The sequence below is a fragment of the Dendrobates tinctorius genome, unplaced genomic scaffold (genome assembly GCF_039654945.1).
Source record: "Dendrobates tinctorius isolate UK_male_01 unplaced genomic scaffold, ASM3965494v1 ptg000035l, whole genome shotgun sequence".
NCBI lineage: Eukaryota > Metazoa > Chordata > Amphibia > Anura > Dendrobatidae > Dendrobates > Dendrobates tinctorius.
The window spans coordinates 2,360,418-2,385,181 of record NW_027361703.1 but is presented as its reverse complement, the minus strand read 5'-3'; the positions used below and the strand labels follow the sequence as shown (position 1 = coordinate 2,385,181).

The following is a 24,764-nucleotide window of genomic DNA, read 5'->3' as shown; positions in this document are numbered from 1 at the left end:
TTACACCTCTCCGAATAGTGTCTGGGAGGCTGTGGTGGCTGCTGCACGTAATGTTGATGGTAAACAGATCAAGCAACTAACAGAATCTATGGATGGAAGGCTTTTGAGTGTCATCGTAAAGAAAGGTGGCTATATTGGTCACTGATTTTTTTTGTTTTGTTGTTGAATGTCAGAAATGTTTATTTCTAAATTTTGTGTTGTTATATTGGGTTACCTGGTGAAAATAAACAAGTGAGATGGGTATATATTTGTTTTTTATTAAGTTGCCTAATAATTCTGCACTGTAATAGTTACCTGCACAAACAGATATCCTCCTAAGATAGACAAATCTAAAAAAAAAGCCACTCTAACTTCCAAAAATATTACGCTTTGATATCTATGAGTCTTTTGGGTTGATTGAGAACATAGTTGTTGTTCAATAATAAAAAGAATCCTCTCAACTACAACTTGCCTAATAATCCTGCACATGGTGTAAAACGCCTGCGTTCTTGCACAAAATCACGATAAGGAGTGACTCATGCTGCCCCCGATGTAGCCTACCTGAGGCACACCTTATGCATATGTTCTGGGAGTGTCCTCGGCTTGGACGGTTCTGGAATAATGTTCTGAATATGTTGGCAAGAGTTTATGGTACAAGATTGCTCCCTGATCCCAAGGTCTGTGTGCTGGGTATTATACCGGATATTCCTGTGGAAGACCCACTGGCGATTGGTATGGCTAGAATTCTATATATAGCATGGAAAACTATTGCCTTGCACTGGAAGCAATCTGCACCCCCGACGGTGGAGTTTATTAATAGAGTCAATAGTTCTATAAGGCTGGAAAAAGGAGCGTATATTAAAAGAAAAGCTATCGGAAAATTTGATAAAATCTGGAGCCCCTGACTTAACACCCCGGGTTTGCCATGCCAAAATTTGCTGCTGGAGAATCTGTTCCCTATGCGTCATTAATTATGGTACCCCTTCCTCCCTCTTGGTTCCATATGATCTCTTGCTTTATGATTAGGTTTCATGAATATGTCTATTGCTCATTTTGTACAATGTGCCGGACTGTTCATAGTTCTATGCTGTACAAGTCTAATCTGGTTTCATATTGTCCTCCTTAAAAATTGTTTTGTTTTTTTTTGTGTTTCTCTCCCTTTTTTCTACTATACATTTATAGGTCACATTCTAAGGGACCCACGACTATATTAGTTAAATTTTGATAATGGGGTGGGGGGGGGTTGGGTTATGTATAAGAGGTATGTCTCAAATCTGTATGTTAAAACTGTGTGTGCCTTGTCTCAATTTTGTAAGTTAAAACTGTTTAATAAAAATAATCTGATTTTAAAAAAAAAAATTATTTAAACCTTTAGTCATACTCAGACTATAGGTTTTACATGACTCTCAAAGCTACACACCAATTTCTCTTCCAGATTATCAAGATCAGTTTTGCTTGAGTCTGAGCTGAAATCATCTTCATCTGAGCTATTGATAATTTCCTCTTCATCAGAATGAATAAGGCCCAAGTCATCATCAGGATCTTCTTGTGATGGCTCACTGCAAATGACAAAAAGCATTTATATGTAATGATAGTGTCAGCACAGAAAAATGACTATAGCCTAACAAATAAAAGAGGATGGCAAAAAAAAATAAAATAAAAATAAGACAGAACTCAGCAGCAGGGAAAACAACAAATCTAGAAATTAGATTCTGAATGCTAACATTTTGGATTGTTTAATACTGTTTGTCACAAAGGCCTTACCTCTGGTCACTGAGAAGCCAACAGTAGTAACAAGAGGTGGAAAATGACAACAATAGTTAAAGAAACAGCGCTCATCTTAAAGATTATGGTACTTCACACTATCAACCAGTGGAGAGCTTCAACCTGTGGCTCGCGAGCTACAGGTGGCTCATAGGCCCATGTGCAACGTGGCTGTTTGCCAACTTGGGGCACCAGCACCAGATCTAGCAAACAGCTATGGAGAGCAGGTCTACAGTGACTTGAGAGTTGACCCACATGGAAGAGCAGATCTGGATGAGCAAGGCCTTACTGGTCTTGTATGTTCGGTAAATTCTAAACTGGATATAGGATGGTACTGCCAGATAGAGGGTGTACTTGAAGGTAGATGTGAAATTGTGGCGGGAGTACTTGATGCAAGAATACTGCATGAGTGTAAAGTAGGTATCCCTGGAACTAGGTACACTGCCTTGGTGTGATTTCTTAGCGGGTGTGGGAGTTATGGCTGCCATGGTACCGGTCCTGGGGACTCTAGGCATCACTGCTGTGGGAAGGGAGAGAGCTGGATGCCACTATTCAAGGAGGCTCTGGATATGGCTGAAGGCCCACTCTCAGATCTGAATATGGCTATTGAGGTAAGGAAGATTGTGGAGCACTGACCTAGACCATCACAGATCAGACTTTATAAACAACATTTCATAGCACTACTCTTTTATGACTAACAGAAGTACATAAAAAGGCTATTTATACTTAAACTAAACTTAATATTTGGTTAATGGTAAAATCATGCTGTATTCTACTCAATAAGGTTGTAAATGAAAACTTTTTCATATACAGTGGGTACGGAAAGTATTCAGACCCCTTTAAATTTTTCACTCTGTTTCAATGCTGTCATTTGGTAAATTCAAAAATGTTATTTTTTTTTCTCATTAATGTACACTCTGCACCCCATCTTGACTGAAAAAAACAAATGTAGAAATTTGTGTAAATTTATTAAAAAAATAACTGAAATATCACATGGTCATAAGTATTCAGACCCTTTGCTCATACACTAATATTTAAGTCACATGCTGTCCATTTCCTTGTGATCCCCCTTGAGACAGTTCTACTCCATTGCAGTCCAGCTGTGTTTAATTAAACTAATAGGACTTGATTTGTAAAGGCACACACCTGTCTATATAAGACCTCACCGTGCATGTCAGACCAAATGAGAATCATGAAGTGAAAAAAAGAACTGGCCAAAGAGCTCAGAGACAGAATTGTGGCAAGGCACAGATTTGGCCAAAGTTACAAAAGAATTTCTGCAGTACTCAAGGTTTTTAAGAGCACAGTGGCCTCTATATTCCTTAAATGGAAGAAGTTTAGGACCACCAGAAGCCTTCCTAGACCTGGCCATCCAGCCAAACTGAGCAATCGTGGGAGAAGAGCCTTGGTGAGAGAGGTAAAGAAAAACCCCAAGATCACTGTGGCTGAGCTGCACAGATGCAGTAGGGAGATGGAAGAAAGTTCCACAAAGTCAACTATCACTGCAGCCCTCCACCAGTCGGGCCTTTATGGCAGAGTAGCCCGACAGAAGCCTCTCCTCGGTGCAAGACATATGAAATCCCGCATAGAGTTTGCTAAAAAACACATGAAGGACTCCAAGACTATGAGAAATAAGATTCTCTGGTCTGATGAGATGAAGATAGAACTTTTTGGTGATAATTCTAAGCAGTATGTGTGGAGAAAACAGGCACTGCTCATCACCTGCAAAATACAATCCCAACAGTGAAACATGGTGGTGGCACCATCATGCTATGGGGGTGGCAGCATCATGCTATGGCTTCAGAACAACTCTGTAACCATTCTAAACCCAATTGAGCAGCTCTGGAAAGACCTGAAAATGGCTGTCCACCAACTTTCACCATCCAACCTGATGGAACTGTAGAGGATCTGCAAGGAAGAATGGCAGAGGATCCCCAAATCCAGGTGTGAAAAACTGGTTGCATCATTCCCAAGAAGACTCATGGCTGTACCAGCACAAAGGGTGCTTCTACTCAATACTGAGCAAAGCGTCTGAATACTTATGACCATGTGATATTTCAGTTTTCCTTTTTTAGTAAATTTGCAAAAATTTCTACATTTCTGTTTTTTTCCAGTCAAGATGAGGTGCAGAGTAAACATTAATGAGAAAAAAATTAACTTTTTTGAATTTACCAAATGGCTGCAATGAAACAGAGTGAAAAATTTAAAGGGGTCTGAATACTTTCCATACCCAATGTATAAAGTGATTTGGTCTTTGAATAATGATTCACTAAAGGCATTGTATGTCAGAATAAAAGTCAGCAGTAGTTGGGGACAATCTATTAAATGTATTTAGTCAATTCTTGGCAAGATGATACTCTCCAAAATATTAAGCCTATAGCTTCTGGTCAAATGACTGTACATTAAGTTAGGTTGAAGTATGCTAAATAAATCATAAACAGAAAAGTTTGAAGAACTAGAGTGCAGGAACATACATGGTGAGAACATCCTTTCTAAGAGATAAGAACACAACTCTTTAAATTTAAGCATTAAAGGAAACCTGTCAGGTGATTTACAGGGCCACAAATCAGGGATAAGCTACCTTACAGCAAATAACTTGGATTTAGTCTAAAATGCGACAACCCGCCCCTGTATCTATTCACCTTAGGTACCTCGTTCCAGACGGAAATAAGAAGGATAAGTTTAACTTTGGGAGCACTTATTATCATTTTTTATTTTTACCTAAATGCATGTATACTGGGTTTAATTAACTTTTTTGTAGTTGGGTTTCACTAAAAATTTGAAACAGTTTGGCTTTTAAGGCTGTTTGTTACGTTGCGTATTACTAGCTGTAGAATGACAATAATAAGAATCCATGAGAGAACTGGTCTAACACAGTTTGTAAGTTTTCTGTCTTTTACTACGCTCCATCAGCTGATTTAGGACCACACACCACACCATGGTTGGAGCTAAAAAAAAGTTTAGGTTATAAATCAGCTGATAGGGGCATGTAAAAAGAAAAAAAAAAAAAAAAAAGATTCAATTTAAAAAAAAGTTACAAAATGTCAGAAAGGGCATACTGACTGATTCTTAGTTAAGGCGAACCTGTCAGTAGATTTGTGCTGAGTAACCTACAGACAGTGTCAGGTCGATGCCATTATACTGATTAAAATGATACCTGGGTTGATTAAATCCATCTTGTGGTTGTTGTTTAATCTTTATTTGTAGTTTTCAGTTAATGAGATTCTCATGCTCTGGGGCGGCCTGTGGGGGCTTTATGTGGTGCATTGATTACATATTCATCTGTTTGGGCTTATGACAGGTCACTGATCCTTCACTGACCTGACCCCTATTTTACATACTGTTTATCATATTGTGGGGTTACAAAAAAAAAAAAATTTTCATCAAAATGGCGACGGCGCTGTAGCATGATACACTGGCTAATATGTATATATGCATTTATGATTTAGTCCTATAGTATTGTGGGGGGAAAAAAATATGTGGATCCATCAAAATTGCGCCAGTGGCACCTGAGCAGTAGCATTGATGGATGCTGCTGCAGAGGCGCCAGCGCCGACGCCATTTTGATGGAGCCAAAAATAAATAAATTTGGATCCATCAAAATAGCACCTCTTGCACAGTAGCATGTATCAAAGCACGATAGATGCTACTGCGTCAGCGCCATGTTGATGGATCCAAATTTATTTTCTTCAAATCCACATCAAAAGAACATAATCCGCACCACAAGAAATCTAGATCCTCCACACAGGTGCATGCAACTTACAGGTATTCACCCATTAGCGACTCAAAGTCCGAATCAACCACGAGACCAACGATCAGAATCCAGAGATAAGAAAAAATAGTGGATGGCACTCGCCAGTAAAATTAATCTTTTATTTCCAAGATTAAAACATTTTCGTCGGGAGAATAGGAGCAGGAGTGAAGGAGACAACGGCCGTTTCGCGCTGTGGTAGCGCTTCTACGGGTCATTTGACCAGCTTGCTTTTTCTGAAATTGCCTGGGCCCCCGACGACCAATGTGCGAAAATTTCGCATGGGCCAAGCTAGTACATTCATATATGCGTATTAGCCATTGCATCATGCTACAGCGCAGGCACCATTTTGATGATTATTTTTTTTTAACCACACAATATGATTTGCAGTATGTAAAATAGGGGCAGGTCAGTGAAGGATCAGTGGCTTGTCATAAGGATGAATATATAAGCAGAGCACGACAAAGCCACAGGCCGCCCCGAAGCACGAGATTCCCAATAACTGAAAACCAAAGTAGGGTTAACCCTCCTAAGCAGTCTGTTTGGGCATGTAGGTCATATGAGGCTGAATAAAATGATACCTTGATATCTGCAATCCAATATCTTATTCCAGAGAAATCCACATTTTTCTTTTTCTAAGGGGAGGGAGGAGAGGACAGGACACCGCTCTCCGTGAGAATCTGCCTACAGAGATTATTTTAAATAAAAGGGTCTTTACCAGAGTGAGACATGTAGGTCAGGAGAGAAGACTGTCAGTCATTACATGTCTCACACTGCTAACACCCCCTTTTATTTAAAATAATCTCTGTAGGCAGATTATCAGGGAGACCCATGTCCTGCCCATAATAATTAAATGAGCTGTTAGGAAACAAGAAACACGTCCATCCATAAATAGATATAGGACTATCTTGGTCCCTCCACCCCGACTCGTAATTCTTTTCGTTGATGCTTCCAGAAGAAGGGGAGGGACATGGTGATGGTCTCTGGTTACAGGGAAACTTATATTTACAGGTAATGCCCCCATTACTAAACTACATGCTGGGCTATTTGAAGTGTGTATACATCTATTGTACCAGGACTGTCCTATATCTATTTATGGATGGAAACCTATATACTGTATTGTCTGTACTCCTATAGTGAATGTATGTTTTTTACTATTGGACCATCATACATGTACAGTCTGTGAGGCATCGTTTTATACCTATTTTACATCTAGTTGTTTACATTCCGATAAACTATATACATTTGGACAGGTGTGCTCGCTTTCTTCAGCGACTTATCCTTTTCATTAAGTTAGTGTAATGATACATATCTATAAGCACTGACCATGCTAGTAGGACGACTACATGTTGATTAACTATAGGGGGCGTAAGGAACAAGAAAGGCAGAAAATTCGAACCCTGGCGAACAGATATGACAGACTATACCGGTATATCTGCCACCAAGTGTCTAAGTGTGATGCCGGGAGATCACCGCAAAAGGGCCTGGAGTTTCATCGGCCACACATATTCATAAACTTTCTCTGCCCAGCACCACCTATAGTAACCACTGGTCTAACAGATGCCAGCAGTTGACGTTGGGCGGTCACAGGTGACGGAATTAGGTAATTGCATTGTGCTGCCTGTGTCGGGCGATAAAAGAGCAGGAGGAAGAGTAGGCCACTCATCAAAGGGGCGGGGATAGGTGAGAATCATGTTTGTTTTTTTACTTTCTTTGTGAACAGGAACTCTATGGTGGACATTCCAAGTACCGTATATGGAGTTCATTTTATGCATAATGTCCCCCATATAAGTGTATGAAGACAGAATGGGGTACATTTCATGTATATGAGGACCAGAATAGGAGGACATTATTAATGTATGGGGCACGTGAGACAATTAATGTATGGGGTCACAAAGGCAGGATATTAGTGGATGAAGCCACAATGGAGGACATTATGGGACAACAAGGAGGACCTTAATACCATCCATTGTGTCCCTATACGTTAATGTTCTTTTTCCCCCTTTGTAGCCCCATATCATAGGCAAACAAAATTGAGTCATTACAACTATAAACAAGGTATAAAAGGTGGAAATATTAATGTATGGAGGAAAAACAGGTTTATGTTACTACTGTATGGGTGCCAATGGGGAGAGGGACATCGCTGCCGTGTTTAGACATAAAGATAGACATTACTATCTTGAGGCACAAAGTGAATTAAAACTGTATGAGGGCCACAGAAGAGGATATTTCTACTGTGATGGGGTCACAAAGGGGGACATCACTGCTGTAATATATGTTATTTTTGAGGAAAATGCTACTTTGGGTTGAACAAAAGAGAGGTATTGTTACTGTGTAGAGTACCAGGGAGGCACTGTCACTTTTCCTCTTCATCCATGGCAGTGTAAAAGTGGGGGGAAAAGGTGGGATGGAGCTCTAGAAGCGATCAGCAGTAGATGACAATGTTACATTTTGCAAAAACGAGCTGGAAAATGTCCCAGCAGTCTGCGCCAGATGAAGAAGAAATGAAAATGAATGACTTCAATTAGAAACATCACCATTAAGTCAGAAGATTTATCTACACTATACAGACTTGTAATATCTACAGCGCTCCTTTGTATAAAAGTCACTGGTGGTAATATTCATGTTAGTACTGTCGTTTTTCTTGATTAATATGGTGGCATTATTCTGTCTCTACTTAATATGCTGGTAATATGTGGTCATGGTGTTGTGTTTTGATTTTTGCCACTTGTATCATTGGTATATTGGTCTTTGTATGTGGGTTTCGTTTGGTTACAGGATGGTGATAATATGTGGTGGTAATATATGGTAATGTGTTATCAGGGCCGGCGTCAGCACCCAGGCAGGTGCCGGGGCCCTGGTGAGACGGGGGGGCCCGGCGCCACGCCCCCATGCACTGACCCCATCCTCGCCCAGTCGCCCTCCCAAAGAGTCCCACCGCAGCCTGCAATGAAGTCCCAGGCTGTTCTGTGTGCACAGGACCTATGATGAGGTCACAGGAGGTGAGGAGTTAGGAGGTCACATGATCAGGGGCCTCAGTGTATGCAGGACGCTGTTGTGCTGGTGGTCGTCATGGTGCTGGATGAGGGAAGTTTATGTGTGGGGTCAGGAGGGGTTTACAGGGGGAATGCAGCAGAGCTGTGTGTACGGAGCAAAGCCGTGTGTGTACGAGGTGTACGGAGTGTAGCCGTGTATGTACGAGGTGTGAGGAGTGGAGCCGTGTGTACGAGGTGTACAGAGCGGAGACGCATGTATACGAGATGTACGGTGCGGAGCTGCGTGTGTATGAGGTGTGTGGAGAACCGCGTGTGTATGAGGTGTACAGAGCGGAGCTGAGTGTGTATGAGGTAGGCGGAGTGAAGCCGCGTGTGTAATAGGTGTACGGAGCGGAGCCACATGTGTACCTGGTGTACGGTCTGGAGCCGTGTGTGTACGAGGTGTACGGAGTGGAGCCGTGTGTGTACGAGGTGTACGGAACGGAGCAGTGTGTACAAAGTGTACGGAGCTGAGCCATGTGTTTACGGAGTGGAGCAGAGCCGGGTGTGTACGGGGTGTACGGAGTGAAGCCGTGTGTGTCCAAGGTGTGCGGAGCCGTGTGTACGAGGCACACAAACCGGAACCATGTGTATGAGGTGTGCGGAGCCGTGCGTGTACGATGTGTATGGTGGGGAGCATTCATACCTCCCAACTGTCCCGGATCCAGCGGGACAGTCCCGATTTTGAGAGAGAGACTGCCCCAGCCGGGAGCTTACTTTTCCCGTGGACACAGGAGTACATGACTGAGCCCCAAGGAGCACTTTAAACTCGCACGTGACGTTCTACCGGAAGGGACGTGCTGGAAGCTGACTGGAAATTAGGTAATTTCGTGAGGAGATTTTGACGGAACCATGGAGGCACTTCAGGGAATGCTTCAGATCCATCACCGTTGTCCTCCTCCGACAGCGCGAACAGCGGGATCGCCTTGGAATCGGGGATGCCAGCCATGTGAGCGGATCATGATATGTCCTGCATCGGGAGGCTCAGTTGGGCACTACAATGGGAGCCGGGCCGCTATGGTATCTTTATAGAATATTTCTCTCTAATCTTTTTTTTCCTCTCTCTGTTCTTTCTTTCTGTGTTCTCTTTCTTTCCCCTCTTTCTCTCTCTCTGTGTTCTTTCTTTCTTTCTGTGTTCTCTTTCTTTCCCCTCTTTCTCCCTCTCTGTGTTCTTTCCTTCTCTGTTCTTTCTTTCCCATCTTTCTCTTTTTCTGTTCTTTCTTTGTTTCCCCTCTTTCTTTCTCTACCACTCTGTTCTCTTTCCCCTCTTTTTTTTCCTGTTTTTTCTGTCCACTCTCTTTCTCTGTTTCCCATCTTTCTTTCTCTATTTGTTCTTTCTTTCCCCTTTCTTTCTCTGTTCCTTTGCCGCTCTCTCTACCCTTCTGTTCTTTCCTCTTTTTTTCCTCTGTTCTTTTTTCTGTCCACTCTTTCTTTCTCTGTTTTCTTTCTTCTCTTTCTGTTTCTCTGTTCTTTCTCTCTCCCTCTGTTCTTTTTTCCCCTCTTTCTTTCTCTGTTCTTCTTTTCTGTCTACGCTTTCTCTGTTCTTTCTTTCCCCTCTTTCTTTGTTTCTCTCTGTTCTTTCTCTTTCTTTCCCCTTTCTCTCTAATATTTCTTTCTCTGTTCTTCCTTTTTCTCTGTTCTTTCTTTCCCTTCTTTCTTTTTTTCTCTGTTATTTCTCTCTTTCTGTTCTCTGTTCTTTCTTTCTCTCTCTGTGTTCTTTCGTTCTCATCTTTCTTTCATACATACACTACTAATCAATAGCCTCCTTCACATGAACGTGTTTTGCCACAGAACGTGTGTGGAGCGCCCCGGCCAGGGCTATCGGGGTACTCGGCGCCGGGCCCGTTGATCTCAATGGGAGTTGTCACGGAAGCTGTGACCCGGTCCGTGGCCCTGGGGCTCCATGGCAAAAGGGGGTGCAAGAACAATGAAGTAGAATTGATGAATAGTTTGTGACGCCACCTGTGGTGCTCGGCAAGGGAGATGTTAAGCCGACGCTGCATTCAGATCCTCTGGGACTGGTGGTGTGTTGCAGCCAAGATGGTGAAGCTCCCCACAGGTGGAGCTGTAGTCCCAGGGCAGTGTGGATGTAGGGGTAGCTGAGAGGCGCGGGCAGTGTAGAAGCTAGTACCCAGATGTAGCGGTACCAGGTGTGTTGGCGCAGGAATGAATGGAGGACACCGGGGCTTGTAGTTCCAAAGCTTTACTCACAGTCCGTTGTACACACCGGTGCCTGCCTCCATACTGCGTCCTCCGGGTCAGAGGCCCAATCAACCTCCAGGCCAGATGGAATGCGCCCTTCCAACGCTCCGCCAACATGTACCTTTCGGAACGTCTCCTCTTATAGCGCTTTTAAGTGTGAAGATCTCCTAGTACTGAGTTACACTGGAGTTCCTCCTGACAGATGTTCCCAAGAACTCTACTTGTACGGCAGACAGCTGTAGCCTGCTTCGGGGACTCCTTACTCCTGAATCCCGGCTCACTATCAATGTTGCTGTTGTGCCCCCAAGTCTTAGATGGGAGTAGTGCATTTACTGCCCACTACTCCACCGGTGTCTGCTGCAGAACCATCAATGTACATACAACCTCGGGGACCGGGCCCTGGCCTTGCGCTTAGAACTTCTAGGCAGGGTTCTTCCTCTAACCCATATCCTCTGTTCCCTTTTACTCCTACGTTCCGTACTAGTCTTTCCTTATTATGGAAAAATCAGGTTTCTGTTCATCTTTCTCCTTTCCTTTCCTGTGCCAGCTGGCTCAGATCACTGAGGCAGCTGCAGCACTCCTTCCTCCATCCCTCTCTCCGGGATCTTTTTTCCTCACTCCTCTCTGAGTGACTCCCTCTCACTGACTGACTGACTTGAAATCCTACACCTTTCCGCTCTTTTATGTATTCTAAACTCCACCCGCCTCCCAGCATGTTTCGTGTTCCAAGCAGGGAGCCACCAAAGGTGCTCTGCTACACTCCAAGCAGGGAGCCGCAATGTGGCTTTGCTGAACTACCGTGTTGTGTGGGATGAGAGTGTTGGAGCGTGGTTAGGAGCCTCCAACTCACCTGGATGGTAGGGTACCACACCTCAGGAGGAGGTGCAGTACCTCTGTGGCAACTGAACCCTCAGGGGCGCCACATGAGTCCGTGTGGATCACATGCGTGTCCGTGTGGTCGACACGGAGACAAGTCCGTTTTTGGCCGACACCACGGATGCCACACGGCATGGATCGTGGTATGTGTTAAAGGGGGGGCCCACTGACACTCTTTTGCCCGGGGCCCTCAAAAACCTGGAGCCGGCCCTGTGTGTAATGGCTTTATTTTGCCATTATATAGTGATATTGATCTTGGTGTAGTAAATGTTAATTAGTAAGAGTATAGAGACAATATTTTCTATTTGGAAACTATATACATCTTGTCAGAGATAAAATTAAAATCTATCCACAACCGCTCCAGAGACGGGACATATCACACTCACATTGAGCATATGGGATTAATTGTTGCTAGCAGAGAGAGAAACTAATTAAAAGAGGGAAAGTGAGAGCGAGACACTTCCATCTTAACTGAAGTAGGGGCATCCTGCAGTGACCATTTAATCACAGTAGGGAGATTTGCTAGGAAAAGACACCAAGTCTAAGACTCGTTTACACAGAAATCAGCGAAGTAAGCTTCTAAACCAAAAAGCTTCAACTGATCTTTCCTAGACCCTTCAGTGTAGTAGTCAGTGATTGCTATTGGGATCTGCATCGACCCGATTTCTACGGATGATATATTTTTGTCATTGTAAGAAAGGGACAAACCTAACACAAGATATCCTTTAATTTGGGGGATCTTATAAAATTCTGAAAGACCCAGTACATCCTACAACCAACCCCAATCGTGAGCTCACCAAAGAGAGGTAGGTGGGCGTAACTTTAATTTAACAAAAAGCAGAAATTGGGTTTGGTAATTTGTCAGTCCTGGAAGGTACAGCTTGCTTTTATTCTGTTTTCATAAAAAGTAACACCCCCCACTAAGCTCTGAGCCAGTGACAACGGGTTTAGTAATTTTCTTTATACAAAGAATGGTTGCACTCTATCATGCTAAAGCATGTCAATGTGAAATATATGTAATTAGAATTGCAATACAGCTTTGGAATAATAGAAAAATTTGAGACGCTTAGCATAAAATTTGGCCAAATATTATCTGCCCACCAGCCAACGTCAAGGCGGCCTCAAATCTGATGGGTACCTACACTGTGTGAATACCTCTCTAAGGCTGATGTCTGAATTCCTGGGTGAATGTGGACACCTCTGTCAGCAATGCCTGCATTTATGGGTGAGTAGGGACCTGTTGGAGGGCGGAGTGCTCGGTCAGTAAGCTAACATACAAAAGACAAAAAAAACTGACTGGCACATCCTCTTGGTATGCACCTATTCACACTAGTTTGGATGTGCCAGTCAGTTTTTTTGTCATTTTTATGTTAGCTTACTGACTGAGCACTCCGCCCTCCACCAGGTGGTGATTTTAACTACAGCAGGTCCCTACTTACCCATAAATGCAGGCATTGCTGACAGAGGTGTCCACATTCACCCAGGAATTCAGACATCAGCCTTAGAGAGGTATTCACACAGTGTAGGTACCCATCAGATTTGAGGCCGCCTTGACGTTGGCTGGAGGGCAGATATTTGGCCAAATTTTATGCTAAGCGTCTCAAATTTTTCTATTATTCCAAAGCTGTATTGCAATTCTAATTACATATATTTCACATTGACATGCTTTATCATGATAGAGTGCAACCATTCTATGTATATTGTATATGGGGGTAGCTCCTCTTGGTATGCACCTATTCACACTAGTTTGGATGTGCCAGTCAGTTTTTTTGTCTTTAGTAACTCCTTTTATTGTAAATTAAATATACCGTATTGCTTTGTTCCAATTTTGTATCACCTTTGTATTTTTTTTATATATATATATATATATATATATATATATATATATATATATATATATATATATATATAAATAAACACTGCCTGCCTACCTTTCTGAATTAAATATATAAAATGTAATAGCTTGGTTCCTCTTGCTCTGTAAACCGTTTTGCTGAAGCCATACGCTTTTTTTTTTTTTTTTTTTTTTTTTAAATTGAAAGTAGTCAAATAATACAGGCCTGCAATGAATGCTCTGGCAATGACAATGGGGGTCCACGTATCTGAGCAACATGAGGGTGGTGGGGTGCCAGGATCAAAATTTTGCCATGGGGCCTAAAAGACTCTAGTTACACTACTGTGTGATGCAGTGTAAAACGTCAGACTTACAAATTGAACAAATAAATTGGATTAGGAATTTGTCAAATTAAGTGTCACAGGTTGGCATTGCAAGATCCCCAACTGCTGCTACTACTACTACTCGACGCATAAAATATATTTGAAAGAGAGAAAACTTCATTTCTGTACAGATTATGCTACATTTTATAAAATTAGACTATCGTTTAAGTCCAATTGAGAGATTAAGCAAAATAGAGTGCTGACATTCACAAAAGGAGGATTTACCATGTTGAAATCCACTAAAAATCTGCACAACATACTTAAGGAATTCACAATCGATTGTAAGAAATGGAGATAAAAGGAATTGTGAGGATTTAAAGATCTGCAACAAGTCCTAGTGCTTGCTCAGATATTTTCCACAAGGAGTAAACAGAATTTTTAAAATCCCATGCACTTAAGACTGCACTGTTTTTTTTTCAGTGTGCACATGCCTTGTAGTGCTGTTTACACTCATAAGACCTGGTTCACATTGCGTTAGGGGCATCCGTGTAACGCTGATGTCATTTTTAACCACTAGCGCTAACGTATGCGCTAACACATGGTAGCATTTTATTACCATGTGTTAGCCATACAGGTCTATCCACAGCGAACGCATACGTTCGCTGTGCGTTAGACCTAACACACCCTAGAATGCGGTGGACCGCATTCGAGTGTGTGTCACAAAGTAACGCATCATCGCTAACGCATGCGATAGGATGCGTTACTATAATGGCAGCCAATGGGTGCATTAACGCATCCGTTACAGAGCGTTAGTGCCGCTAAGTAACGGATGCGTTAAACGCATGGCCATAACGCAATCTGAACCCAGCCTAAGGAGACCTTTCCCGTGAGATGTCTTTTTTTCCTCTCAGAAAGCTGGTCCACAAAAAAAACTATAATGTGTATGTGTTCTATCAGTGGAAACGGACATATTAAACTTGTTCTAAATGGAAGTTCCTTTCCAGTCATTCTGAACAGTTCTCATGATCTGAATTTTGTCTGGAATGTACAAATACTAGGTTTTATATCAGAGTATCAAATGAGAACATTTCCTACCCCCCAACAGATACAAAGGCCTTCTGTGACCCAACAAATGTGAGCACTAATACGCTTTCCTAATTAGGTTTGCTGCATGTAACAAAGTCACAATGCGGAAACTCTTTGTATGTACATCTAATAAGGAACTATTACCAGTCCCAAAAATAAATTCGTCCACCATCAGCAGGACAATATCATTGGCAAAATGCATCGCACAGCTGAAAATTTAGCAGATGTTTCCTTTCACTAGACCAACTCACGGATCATGAACTTGGGTCATTAATGAATTACCATATTTAAGCTCTCCCAAAGGACGAACGTATAGAAAAGGCACTCCTACCCAGATATGTAACAGCCATGAAGGAGAACCTACAAGAGATAGTGGCTCAATTCATGAAGTATAGAAACATTACTTGTACCTAAAGCTAATAATTTAAACAGATAGTCCAGCATGAATGCCAACCCTTGATGAAGATCATAGTAGAATCATAAATGTGACATTAGAAAAAGCCATCAACATAAAGGAAAGTTAGAATGAACAAACAGACTGTAAGCGTTTTAGTTGTGCTCATTTTTTTTAGGTCTAAGATTTCTGTGCTTTAAATGAGTTGTCCATGACTGACATATTTAAGAACAATACATAGAGTAGATCATCAGTATCAGATTGATGGGGCTTTAAAGGGACCTTATCAGCAGAGAATGATTGTTCAAACCAAGTATGCTGCTTGGTGCGTCACTGCGGTTCCAGTCATTTACATACTCCTTCCCACCTGCTTGTTTTCCCTCTATCTCAACCCATCATCTTTGATTGACATCTCTGGCTTCATAGAGCCAGAAAAGGGTGGCGATAGATGGAAAACAAGCTGGTGGGAAGGTGTATAGAAATGATTAGCCCTGCCATGATGTACTGAGCGCCTGTACTTGGTTTTAACATTGATACTGTGCTGACAGAGTCCCATTAACAGCCAGCAGCCCTACCAATTGACCCATCGGGTACAAGGCAACCAGATGTAAATACGGTGGCTCTCTTCACCGTGTAGTGGCCATTCCCAGGTACTGCAGCTCAGGGTCTTCAGTTGAAGCAGCGCTGATCTGATGCTGTACACTTTAGGCCTCTTTCACACTTCAGTTTTTGGTGTCAGTTAAAATTCGCCAAAAAGCGGATCCGTACCTAACTGATGTGAACGGATGCCACAGGATCCGTTCTTTGACGGATCCGGAAAATGAAGAATTTTAAAGCAACCGTTGGTCGGGAAGGGGGGAGAGGGAGAGAGGGGGAGAGAGAGAGAGAATTTCAGGGTTAATTTTCTCCCTAACTTCCTTTCTCTGGGCATGCGCAATGGAAAATGCAGATCCAACAACAAAAAAAAAGTTGCAAGGTCCGTCCAGGCATGCCGGCGGACGCAAAAAATTTGGCGGATCCTCACAAAAACGGATCCAACAGAAGGCCATCCGTCAAGATCCGCCAGTAATGCAACTCAATGGGGAAAAAAACGGATCCGCAAAAAAAAAATGGCGGATCCGTTTTTTTCAAAAACTGGCGGATTTTGACTGATGGTCAAAAACGGAAGTGTGAAAGAGGCCTTACACACTGAAGGAGCTGACTGCAGTGGATCAGAGGGGGGATGAGGGTGTGAGACCCCTCCAATCTGATATGTCAGTCCAGGGCAAACACATTAGCATCTTTATGGAATGATCTCTGGGATGGTAGCAGGGGTTTACTTGTTTACTTCCTTGTAAGCTTCTTCATACAGACCTCCCATGGGATACTTCCAGAGACATGTACATTTACATCCACTTCATACTGTATACTACCACCTGTAAATGAGCACATCTCTGGCAAAATAGTAACAACTTATTTTGCAGTACTTCCATTTTTGAATTGCAGATTCAGCATGCTAAACTCATAAATTAGCTTGGTGGGCTCTGCTAATAATTTAGTCAAGGGATGGGGTGCATTGGCAATTTGTTTCCTTTCCTCTGCAGACAGTTTATTATGGTGAGCGTGCATAGGCATCAGATATTGGCAGAGCTCACCATACATTTATGGGAATCCCCAAGAGTATCAATTACTCCCTTTGGTGAGAGGGAAGAGTTACTGTATCTTTTAATATAGGCAATATCTGTCTCCATGCAGTATTAAAATACTTTTCAACATCTTATTAAAAAAAAAAAGTATTGTTAGTTGAATTAACAGTCAAAGAAAAATGACCAGGGATGAAGGAAGTAGTAAGAAAAATCACCATACCTTGTGGAAAACAGTTATCTTTGGAATAATGTCAGCTGACAGTTTCCTGAATGGCACACGGAGCAGAACTGGCAGTGCGACAAACACTAGTGTACACGCAATGCATGCGTCCAACGTCAAGAACCGGAAAGAGGAGCAGGCCAGACGGGTGGGGACCAGAAAGTTAGTTGAGCGCAAGCATTTTATTGCCACAAGATATTAGGATAGAACTGTAAGAAGCAAGCCTTGGTTATTGATTTGGTGCAAATTGATTCACAAGACCCAGTTGATGACTCACGCGACTAATCTGACTGCTGGACAGGGACCTCGAGATCTGCCTCCTACATTTCTGCTCTTCTGGCACACTGCCATCACTGAGGCATGACGCACAGGTTCACTAATCAAACTTAGAGCTGCGGACACCATCAGGTAGGAGGCAGTTCTCAGGGCTCCCGCCTGGCGGCCACAGATTACAGGCGTAGCTGTTGGAGTGGGTACAGTGAATCAAATCACACCAAATTTATTTGGTTATCAAATTAACACAAAGCAACTAACAAAGGAAAATAAAAAAAATATAATCCTCAGCAAACTACGATGTAATTAAAGGGGGATCCCTATTGACACTTTTTAAAAGAATTAACTTGCCTTTAAAAACTCCATATCAATTTTCTATATTCCCAACATGTTTTTTTTTTCTGCTGTCAAAAGGTTTCACTATAAGATTTTAACTTTAAAATTCCAAATTTTAATACACCGTTTTAAAATTCACACAAAATCTTCTCGTTTGGTGTAAATTGATATTTGATATTACGGTCTTATTTCCAAGGGGTCAACCGGACTTTTTTTTTTTTAGGGGGGGTGGGGGGGTGGAACAGGCTTGCAGATTTAGTAAATACATTCAGCTACCTTGGCAGCACTTTATATGATGCCACTGCCCAAAAGGGTGGGTATCACACATGCGCCATCCCAAGATCCCATAGCGCACACTTGAGATTTCATCACTGAGTAAAGGAGGACAAGATTCTAGCTGTCAATTCAGACCAAGAGGAAGGGGAACAGGGCAGAGTTTACTGATGAGATCCTGGAAACCATCAAGGTTTAGGACTGCCCAACGAGCACCGGCAAACCTAAATAGCATATCTGATATAAGATTATTTTCTGGGCACACAACTGTCACAAAGATATTGATACACATCTACTTTAGTCCATTATGATTGATTTAATGGAAAATGTATGTGGCTCATAAACAAAATCTTGAAAAAAATGATAATATTCTCTGCGAGACCGAATCGTGAATGTACTTGTATACTACAGTGTTACTTTGGACTATTTCGCCTAAGGTAACCCATGACTATTAAAACGTTCTTTAAACGGACATGATTTCAGCACCTAAAGGAGATAAAACATAGTAACAGATAAGCAGAGTCCTACCTCTGGGTGACATGAGTAGGTGCTGCACCACTAGGTTCATTTGGGTCCTCCACTTCATAAATAGTTGCATCACATTCATTTACATCGGTAACTAGTGTGAACGGCAAGTTTTCATATTCCGGGATTTCTTCATAGTGACAAACATTTTCATATTCAGGAATATCAGAGTCAGATTTGTCCAATGAAGATGTCACCTGGGGACTGTGTGCTAAAAGATTTTCATCTAAAGACACAGAAACTGGGTTGTTTAAATCATTCTTGTGTTTTTGTCTTTTCCTTGATAAAGGACTGAAAGAATCAGCAGACTGTGCTTTTGCAGGTTTCATCTTTTTTCCTAAAGTGGGGGACGTAGATTGCCCAGTACAGGAAAATATATCAGATGTCACATTGTCTGCTAGAAGATTGCCTCGAGAAAGAAATTTCTGAAAGTCACTTTTTATGATGCATACAGATAATTTCAGGTTCAGCAACTTCTTTAAGGAGTTTTTTTTTGGACTTTCAGGTAAGGGTTTATCTATTCTACCCATATCAACAGCAGATAAAGATTTTGCTCTAGGCTTAGTAGGAGGATTTGGTGCTTCATTACTTGTAGAAGTCGTTAAAGCCTCTGGACTACGTGAGAAAGGTAAAATTGGGTGCTGCAACTTCCAAACAGGTTTCTCAGACATTAGTAACTGTTTTGAGCATAATCCTTCTGGTCCTGAAATGCCATTTAAAGCACCCTCATTGCTGGAGCTCAGGAGTTTCTCCTCCGAAGCAGCTTTTTTGAGCAGACCAGCTGCCGGTAAGCTGTATCGTTGTGGCTTTTTAGGGGCAACTCTTGGTGAACTTGCACATGGTGCATCCAATTCATCACGTCTCTCTGCTGCATTATTCTTTACAGGCAATTGCTGTTCATAAATAAGTTTCAGTTGCTTTGGTAAACTCATTGATAAAGTAGTACACCTTATAAAGTTGCTGTTTTCTTCAGGTGTTGTTTGTTCTTCCAAAGCATTCACAACATTTTGCCTTCCTGTATCATTTGGAACCAATAAAATACCTGAACTCACATGCAAATCTCCATTTTGATCTTTACTTCTGTTATGCTGCATACTTGAGCAATTTGGATGGTCCTCCCTATCTGCAACAGGTTTATCAGAACAATCATGGTCAACTGTGGAATCTTCAACTCCATTCTCTACCTGTCCAAGATTCGTTGGAACAGAGTTCTCACTACTTTCTGTGGTTCTATCTACGCAATCTTGACGCACTAAATAAGGCGTGCGCGGCTTTCTTGGTTTTGGGACTGGAAGTTTTTTATGTGGAGGAGGAGGAGTAGTCCGTGTTATAAGGCTGGCCTTGCCTTCTGTTTTTAAAGACTCATTTTTAGGCAATAAGCCATTGCATTGTTTCACATTATTTATGGGGTCAGATGATGAATGAAGCAGAGAAGCACCATTGGATAAAAGCGGTTGCTGAAGTGACTTGCTATAGTTTTCTGTGCTTCTATCAGAACTTACAGTGACATAGCCACTGACAATACTCGTGTCATCTTTAGCATTTTCATGCTTGCAGGTATACCCATTGACAAGGACATTGTGTGTTAATACTTCCTTAAACTTTTCTTCCACAATGCTGGCCTTCAAATTAACGTGATTCATTTTTGACGGTTTTACCTGCTGACTACAAGGTTTCCGTCTCATTCTTGCACATGGAACAGGCTGCCCACACATCTTTCTATTTTCAAGATTTTCCAGCTGTTCGATTGCTTTTTGCTTTTTCTTCAAGTACTCCCCATTACCAAGCTTGTGGCTGCAGTCACTGTTACAGGAACATGGTGAAATGATATATGTGGAACTTTCATTACTGGCTGGCGTTTCTAGCTTACCAATGAGGTTTTCAGAGCCAGAGTGCTCCTCTTGGCCTTCACTATTTGATTTGATGGAGTTATGTTGCTTGTCTTCCGCAACAGATGAACTTTTAATGACCTTAGGTTTGGGAGCAATGGTAGGCTTTGATTTTTTTGGTGCCACTTTAGGCTGGACAGTATCAGGCTTGGGAGCAATAGGCGGTGGGCTAGGTCTTCGAGCCACTGCATGTTTAGGTTTGGGGGCTAATGGAGGCTTCTTGATATCCACTGGGGAAAAAAGAAAAAATAATTAGCAACTTCTTAACTGTAATTAATAGTCATATGAATTCTTTTCACATTGTACAGTCTAAAGCATAGTATTAAAGAAGCACTTCCATCTAAATTTTTACCTTCTTAATCATATTATATAGCACTGTGTGCTTACAATTGCTCATTTTGCCCTTCTACCCAGCTAATTCTTCTCTTTTCCATTAGGCCTATGACATCACGTGATTAAAAACTGACTAGCTGAATCCTTCTTAGCTCTATGTAGAAATAGGAGGTCAAATTTCCCTGTATGAGTCAATGAGGCAGCAGCTGGGTCAGGAGTTGAAGAGGGGAATGATAAGTGAAGAGACAAGAGACTTCCTGCTTCAAAATAGAGCAAAGAGAAGAATTAGCTTCTTAGAAACTCAAAAAGAGCAATTGTACGTACATAGTGCTATATAATACGATGTCTGCAATATATTAGTATGATAAAAACTTTGATAGTAGTGTTTCTTTAACCCCTTACCTACAATTGACGTAATATTCCATCCATGTGACCATGGACCTAATTACCATGGACGGAATATTACGTCATCGCGATCAGCGGCGCCCACGTGGTGAGCGCCGCTGATCGCGGCCGAGTGTCAGCTAATTATCATAGCTGACACCCTGCACAATGTGTCAGGGGCGGTCACGGACCGCCCCCGACACGTTAACCCCTTGCACACCGCGATCAAACGCGATCGCGGTGTACCGGGGGTTAAAGGGAAGCATCGGCAGGGAGGGGGCTCCCTCCGTGCTTCCCTGAGCCCCCCACGGCAGCGCAATGTGCAGCGCTGCTGCGGGGGGCTCTTTCCCTACAGGCCCCCGGATCCAAGATGGCGACGGGGGCCTGAGGAAGCTGGCTTCCTCAGTGCCTGCAAAGCGCAGGCATGAGGAAGTCTGCAGCAGTGCCTGTGACAGATCGCTGATCTGTCACAGTGATCTGTGATGTGACAGATCAGCGATCTGTCACAGGACAGCGATGTCCCACCTGGGACAAGGTAATAAAGTAAAAAAAAAAAAAAAAAAAAAAAAAAAAGTGTTAAAAATAATTTTAAAAAAAAATCGCTAAATAAATCAGTAAAAAAAAAAAAATATTCCCCAATAAATCCATTTTTTCAAAATAAAAAAAACCAAAAACAATAAAAGTACAGATATTTGGTATTGCCGCGTCCGTAATGACCTGCCCTATAAAACTGTCCCATTAGTTAACCCCTTTAGCGAACCCCTTAAAAAATAAAAATAAAAAACGAAGCAAAAAATAATGATTTATTATCATACCACCGAACAAAAAGTGCAATAACGTGCGATCAAAAAGACGCATATAAATATGCATGGTACCGCTGAAAACGTCATCTTGTCCCGCAAAAAACGATCCACCATACAGCATCATCCGCAAAAAAATAAAAAAGTTATAGCTCGCAGAATAAAGCGATACAAAAATAATTATTTTTTATATAAAATAGTTTTCATTGCAAAAAACCGACAAAACATAAAAAAACGACCTAAATGAGGTATCGCTGTAACCGTACTGACCCGAAGAATAAAACCGCTTTATCAATTTTACCGCACGCGGAACGGTGTAAACGCACCCCCCCAAAAGAAATTCATGAAACGCTGGTTTTTGTTCATTCTGCGTCCCAAAAATCGGAATAAAAAGCGATCAAAAAATGTCACGTGCCCGAAAATGGTACCAATAAAAACGTCAACTCGTCCCGCAAAAAATAAGACCTCACATGACTCGGTGGGTCAAAATACGGAAAAATTATAGCTCACAATATGTGGTGATGCAAAAACTATTTTTACAATAAAAAGCGTCTTTTAGCGTGCGACAGCCGCCAAACATAAAAACCGCCATAAATCGTAAATCAAACCCCCCGTTATCACCCCCTTAGTTAGGGAAAAATAATAAAACTAAAAGAAAATGTATTTATTTCCATTTTCCGGCTAGGGTTAGGGCTAGGGTTAGGGCTAGGGTTAGGGCTAGGGCTCAGATTAGGGTTAGGGGTGTGTTGAGGTTCGGGTTGGAGTTATAATTGGGGGTTTCCACTGTTTGGGCACATCAGGTGCTCTCCAAAGGCAACATGGCGTCTGATCTCAATTCCAGCCAATTCTGCGTTGAAAAAGTCAAATGGTGCTCCTTCCCTTCCAAGCTCTGCCATGTGCCCAAACAGTGTTTTACCCCCACATGTAGGGTATCAGCCTACTCAGGAAAAATTACAAAACAACTTTTGGGGTCCAATTTCTCCTGTTACCCTTAGGAAAATAAAAAATTGGGGGCAAAAATATAATTTTGCGGAAAAAAATGTTTTTTTTATTTTCACGCCCAGGCGTTATAAACTTCTGTGAAGCACTTGGGGGTTCAAAGTGCTCTCCACACATCTAGATAAGCTCGGTGGGGGGTCTAGTTTCCAAAATGGGGTCACTTGTGGGGAGTTTCAATAGTTTAGGTACATTAGGGGCTCTCCAAACGCATATGACACCCGCATACCAATCCATCAAAGTCTGCATTCCAAAACATCACTACTTCCCTTCCGAGCCCCGACGTGTGCCCATACAGTAGTTTTCTCCCACATATGAGGTATCAGCGTACTCAGGACAAATTGGACAACAACTTTTGGGGTCCAATTTCTCCTGTTACCCTTGGGAAAATAAAAAAAATGGGGACTAAAAGATGATGTTTGTTGAAAAAATACGATATTTTTGTTTTCACGCCCGGTCGTTATAAACTTCTGTGAAGCACTGGGGGGTTCAAAGTGCTCACCACACATCTAGATAAGTTCATTAGGGGGGTCTAGTTTCCAAAATGGGGTCACTTGTGGGGGGTTTCCACTGTTTAGGTACATCAGGGGCTCTCCAAACGCAACATGACACCCGCAGACCATTCCATCAAAGTCTGCATTCCAAAACGTCACTACTTCCCTTCCGAGCCCCGACGTGTCCCCATACAGTAGTTTTCTCCCACATATGAGGTATCAGCGTACTCAGGACAAATTGGACAACAACTTTTGGGGTCCAATTTCTCCTGTTACCCTTGGGAAAATAAAAAAATGGGGACTAAAAGATGATGTTTGTTGAAAAAATACGATATTTTTATTTTCACGCCCGGTCGTTATAAACTTCTGTGAAGCACTGGGGGGTTCAAAGTGCTCACCACACATCTAGATAAGTTCATTAGGGGGTCTAGTTTCCAAAATGGGGTCACTTGTGGGGGGTTTCCACTATTTAGGTACATCAGGGGCTCTCCAAACGCAACATGACACCCGCAGACCATTCCATCAAAGTCTGCATTCCAAAACGTCACTACTTCCCTTCCGAGCCCCGACGTGTGCCCATACAGTAGTTTTCTCCCACATATGAGGTAACAGCGTACTCAGGACAAATTGGACAACAACTTTTGGGGTCCAATTTCTCCTGTTACCCTTGGGAAAATAAAAAAATGGGGACTAAAAGATCATGTTTGTGGAAAAATTACGATTTTTTTATTTTCACGCCCGGACGTTATAAACTTCAGTGAAGCACTGGGGGGTTCAAAGTGCTCACCACACATCTAGATAAGTTCCTTGGGGGGTCTAGTTTCCAAAATGGTGTCATATGTGGGGGGTTTCTACTGTTTTGGTACATCAGGGGCTTTCCTAACGCGACATGGTGTCCGATCTCAATTCCAGCCAAAAACGTCAAATGGCGCTGCTTCCCTTCCGAGCTCTGCCATACGCCCAAATAGTGGTTTACCCCCACATGTGGGGTATCAGCGTACTCAGGATAAATTGCACAATATCTTTTAGGGTCCTGTTACTTTTGGAAAAATAAGAATTGAGGGTGAAAAGATCATTTTTGTGGAAAAAATATGATTTTTTAATTGTACTGATGTACGTTATAAACTTCTGTGAAGCCCTTGGGGGTTCAAAGTTCTCACCACACATCTAGATAAGTTCCTTGGGGGGTCTAGATTCCAAAATGGTGTCATTTGTGGGGGGGTTTCCACTGTTTTGGTACATCAGGGGTTTTCCAATCGCGACATGGTGTCCGATCTCAATTCTAGCCAAAAACGTCAAATGGCGCTGCTTCCCTTCCGAGCTCTGCTATGCGCCCAAATAGTCATTTACACCCACATATGGGGTATCAGCG

General features: G+C 42.2%; 1 protein-coding gene across 3 annotated transcripts in view; it reads right to left on the bottom strand.

The window, feature by feature from the left end:
* Positions 1-24,764, bottom strand: part of FGD6 (FYVE, RhoGEF and PH domain containing 6) — a 212,273-nt gene that overhangs the window by 116,654 nt on the left and 70,855 nt on the right. For all 3 annotated transcript variants that reach the window (XM_073573217.1, XM_073573215.1, XM_073573218.1), the window contains 2 exons: positions 18,500-20,615; positions 1,400-1,538 (listed from right to left, as the gene is read on the bottom strand). In XM_073573217.1, the coding sequence (XP_073429318.1) occupies positions 1,400-1,538; positions 18,500-20,615 (2,255 nt within the window). The remainder of the gene's footprint in view (positions 1-1,399; positions 1,539-18,499; positions 20,616-24,764) is intronic.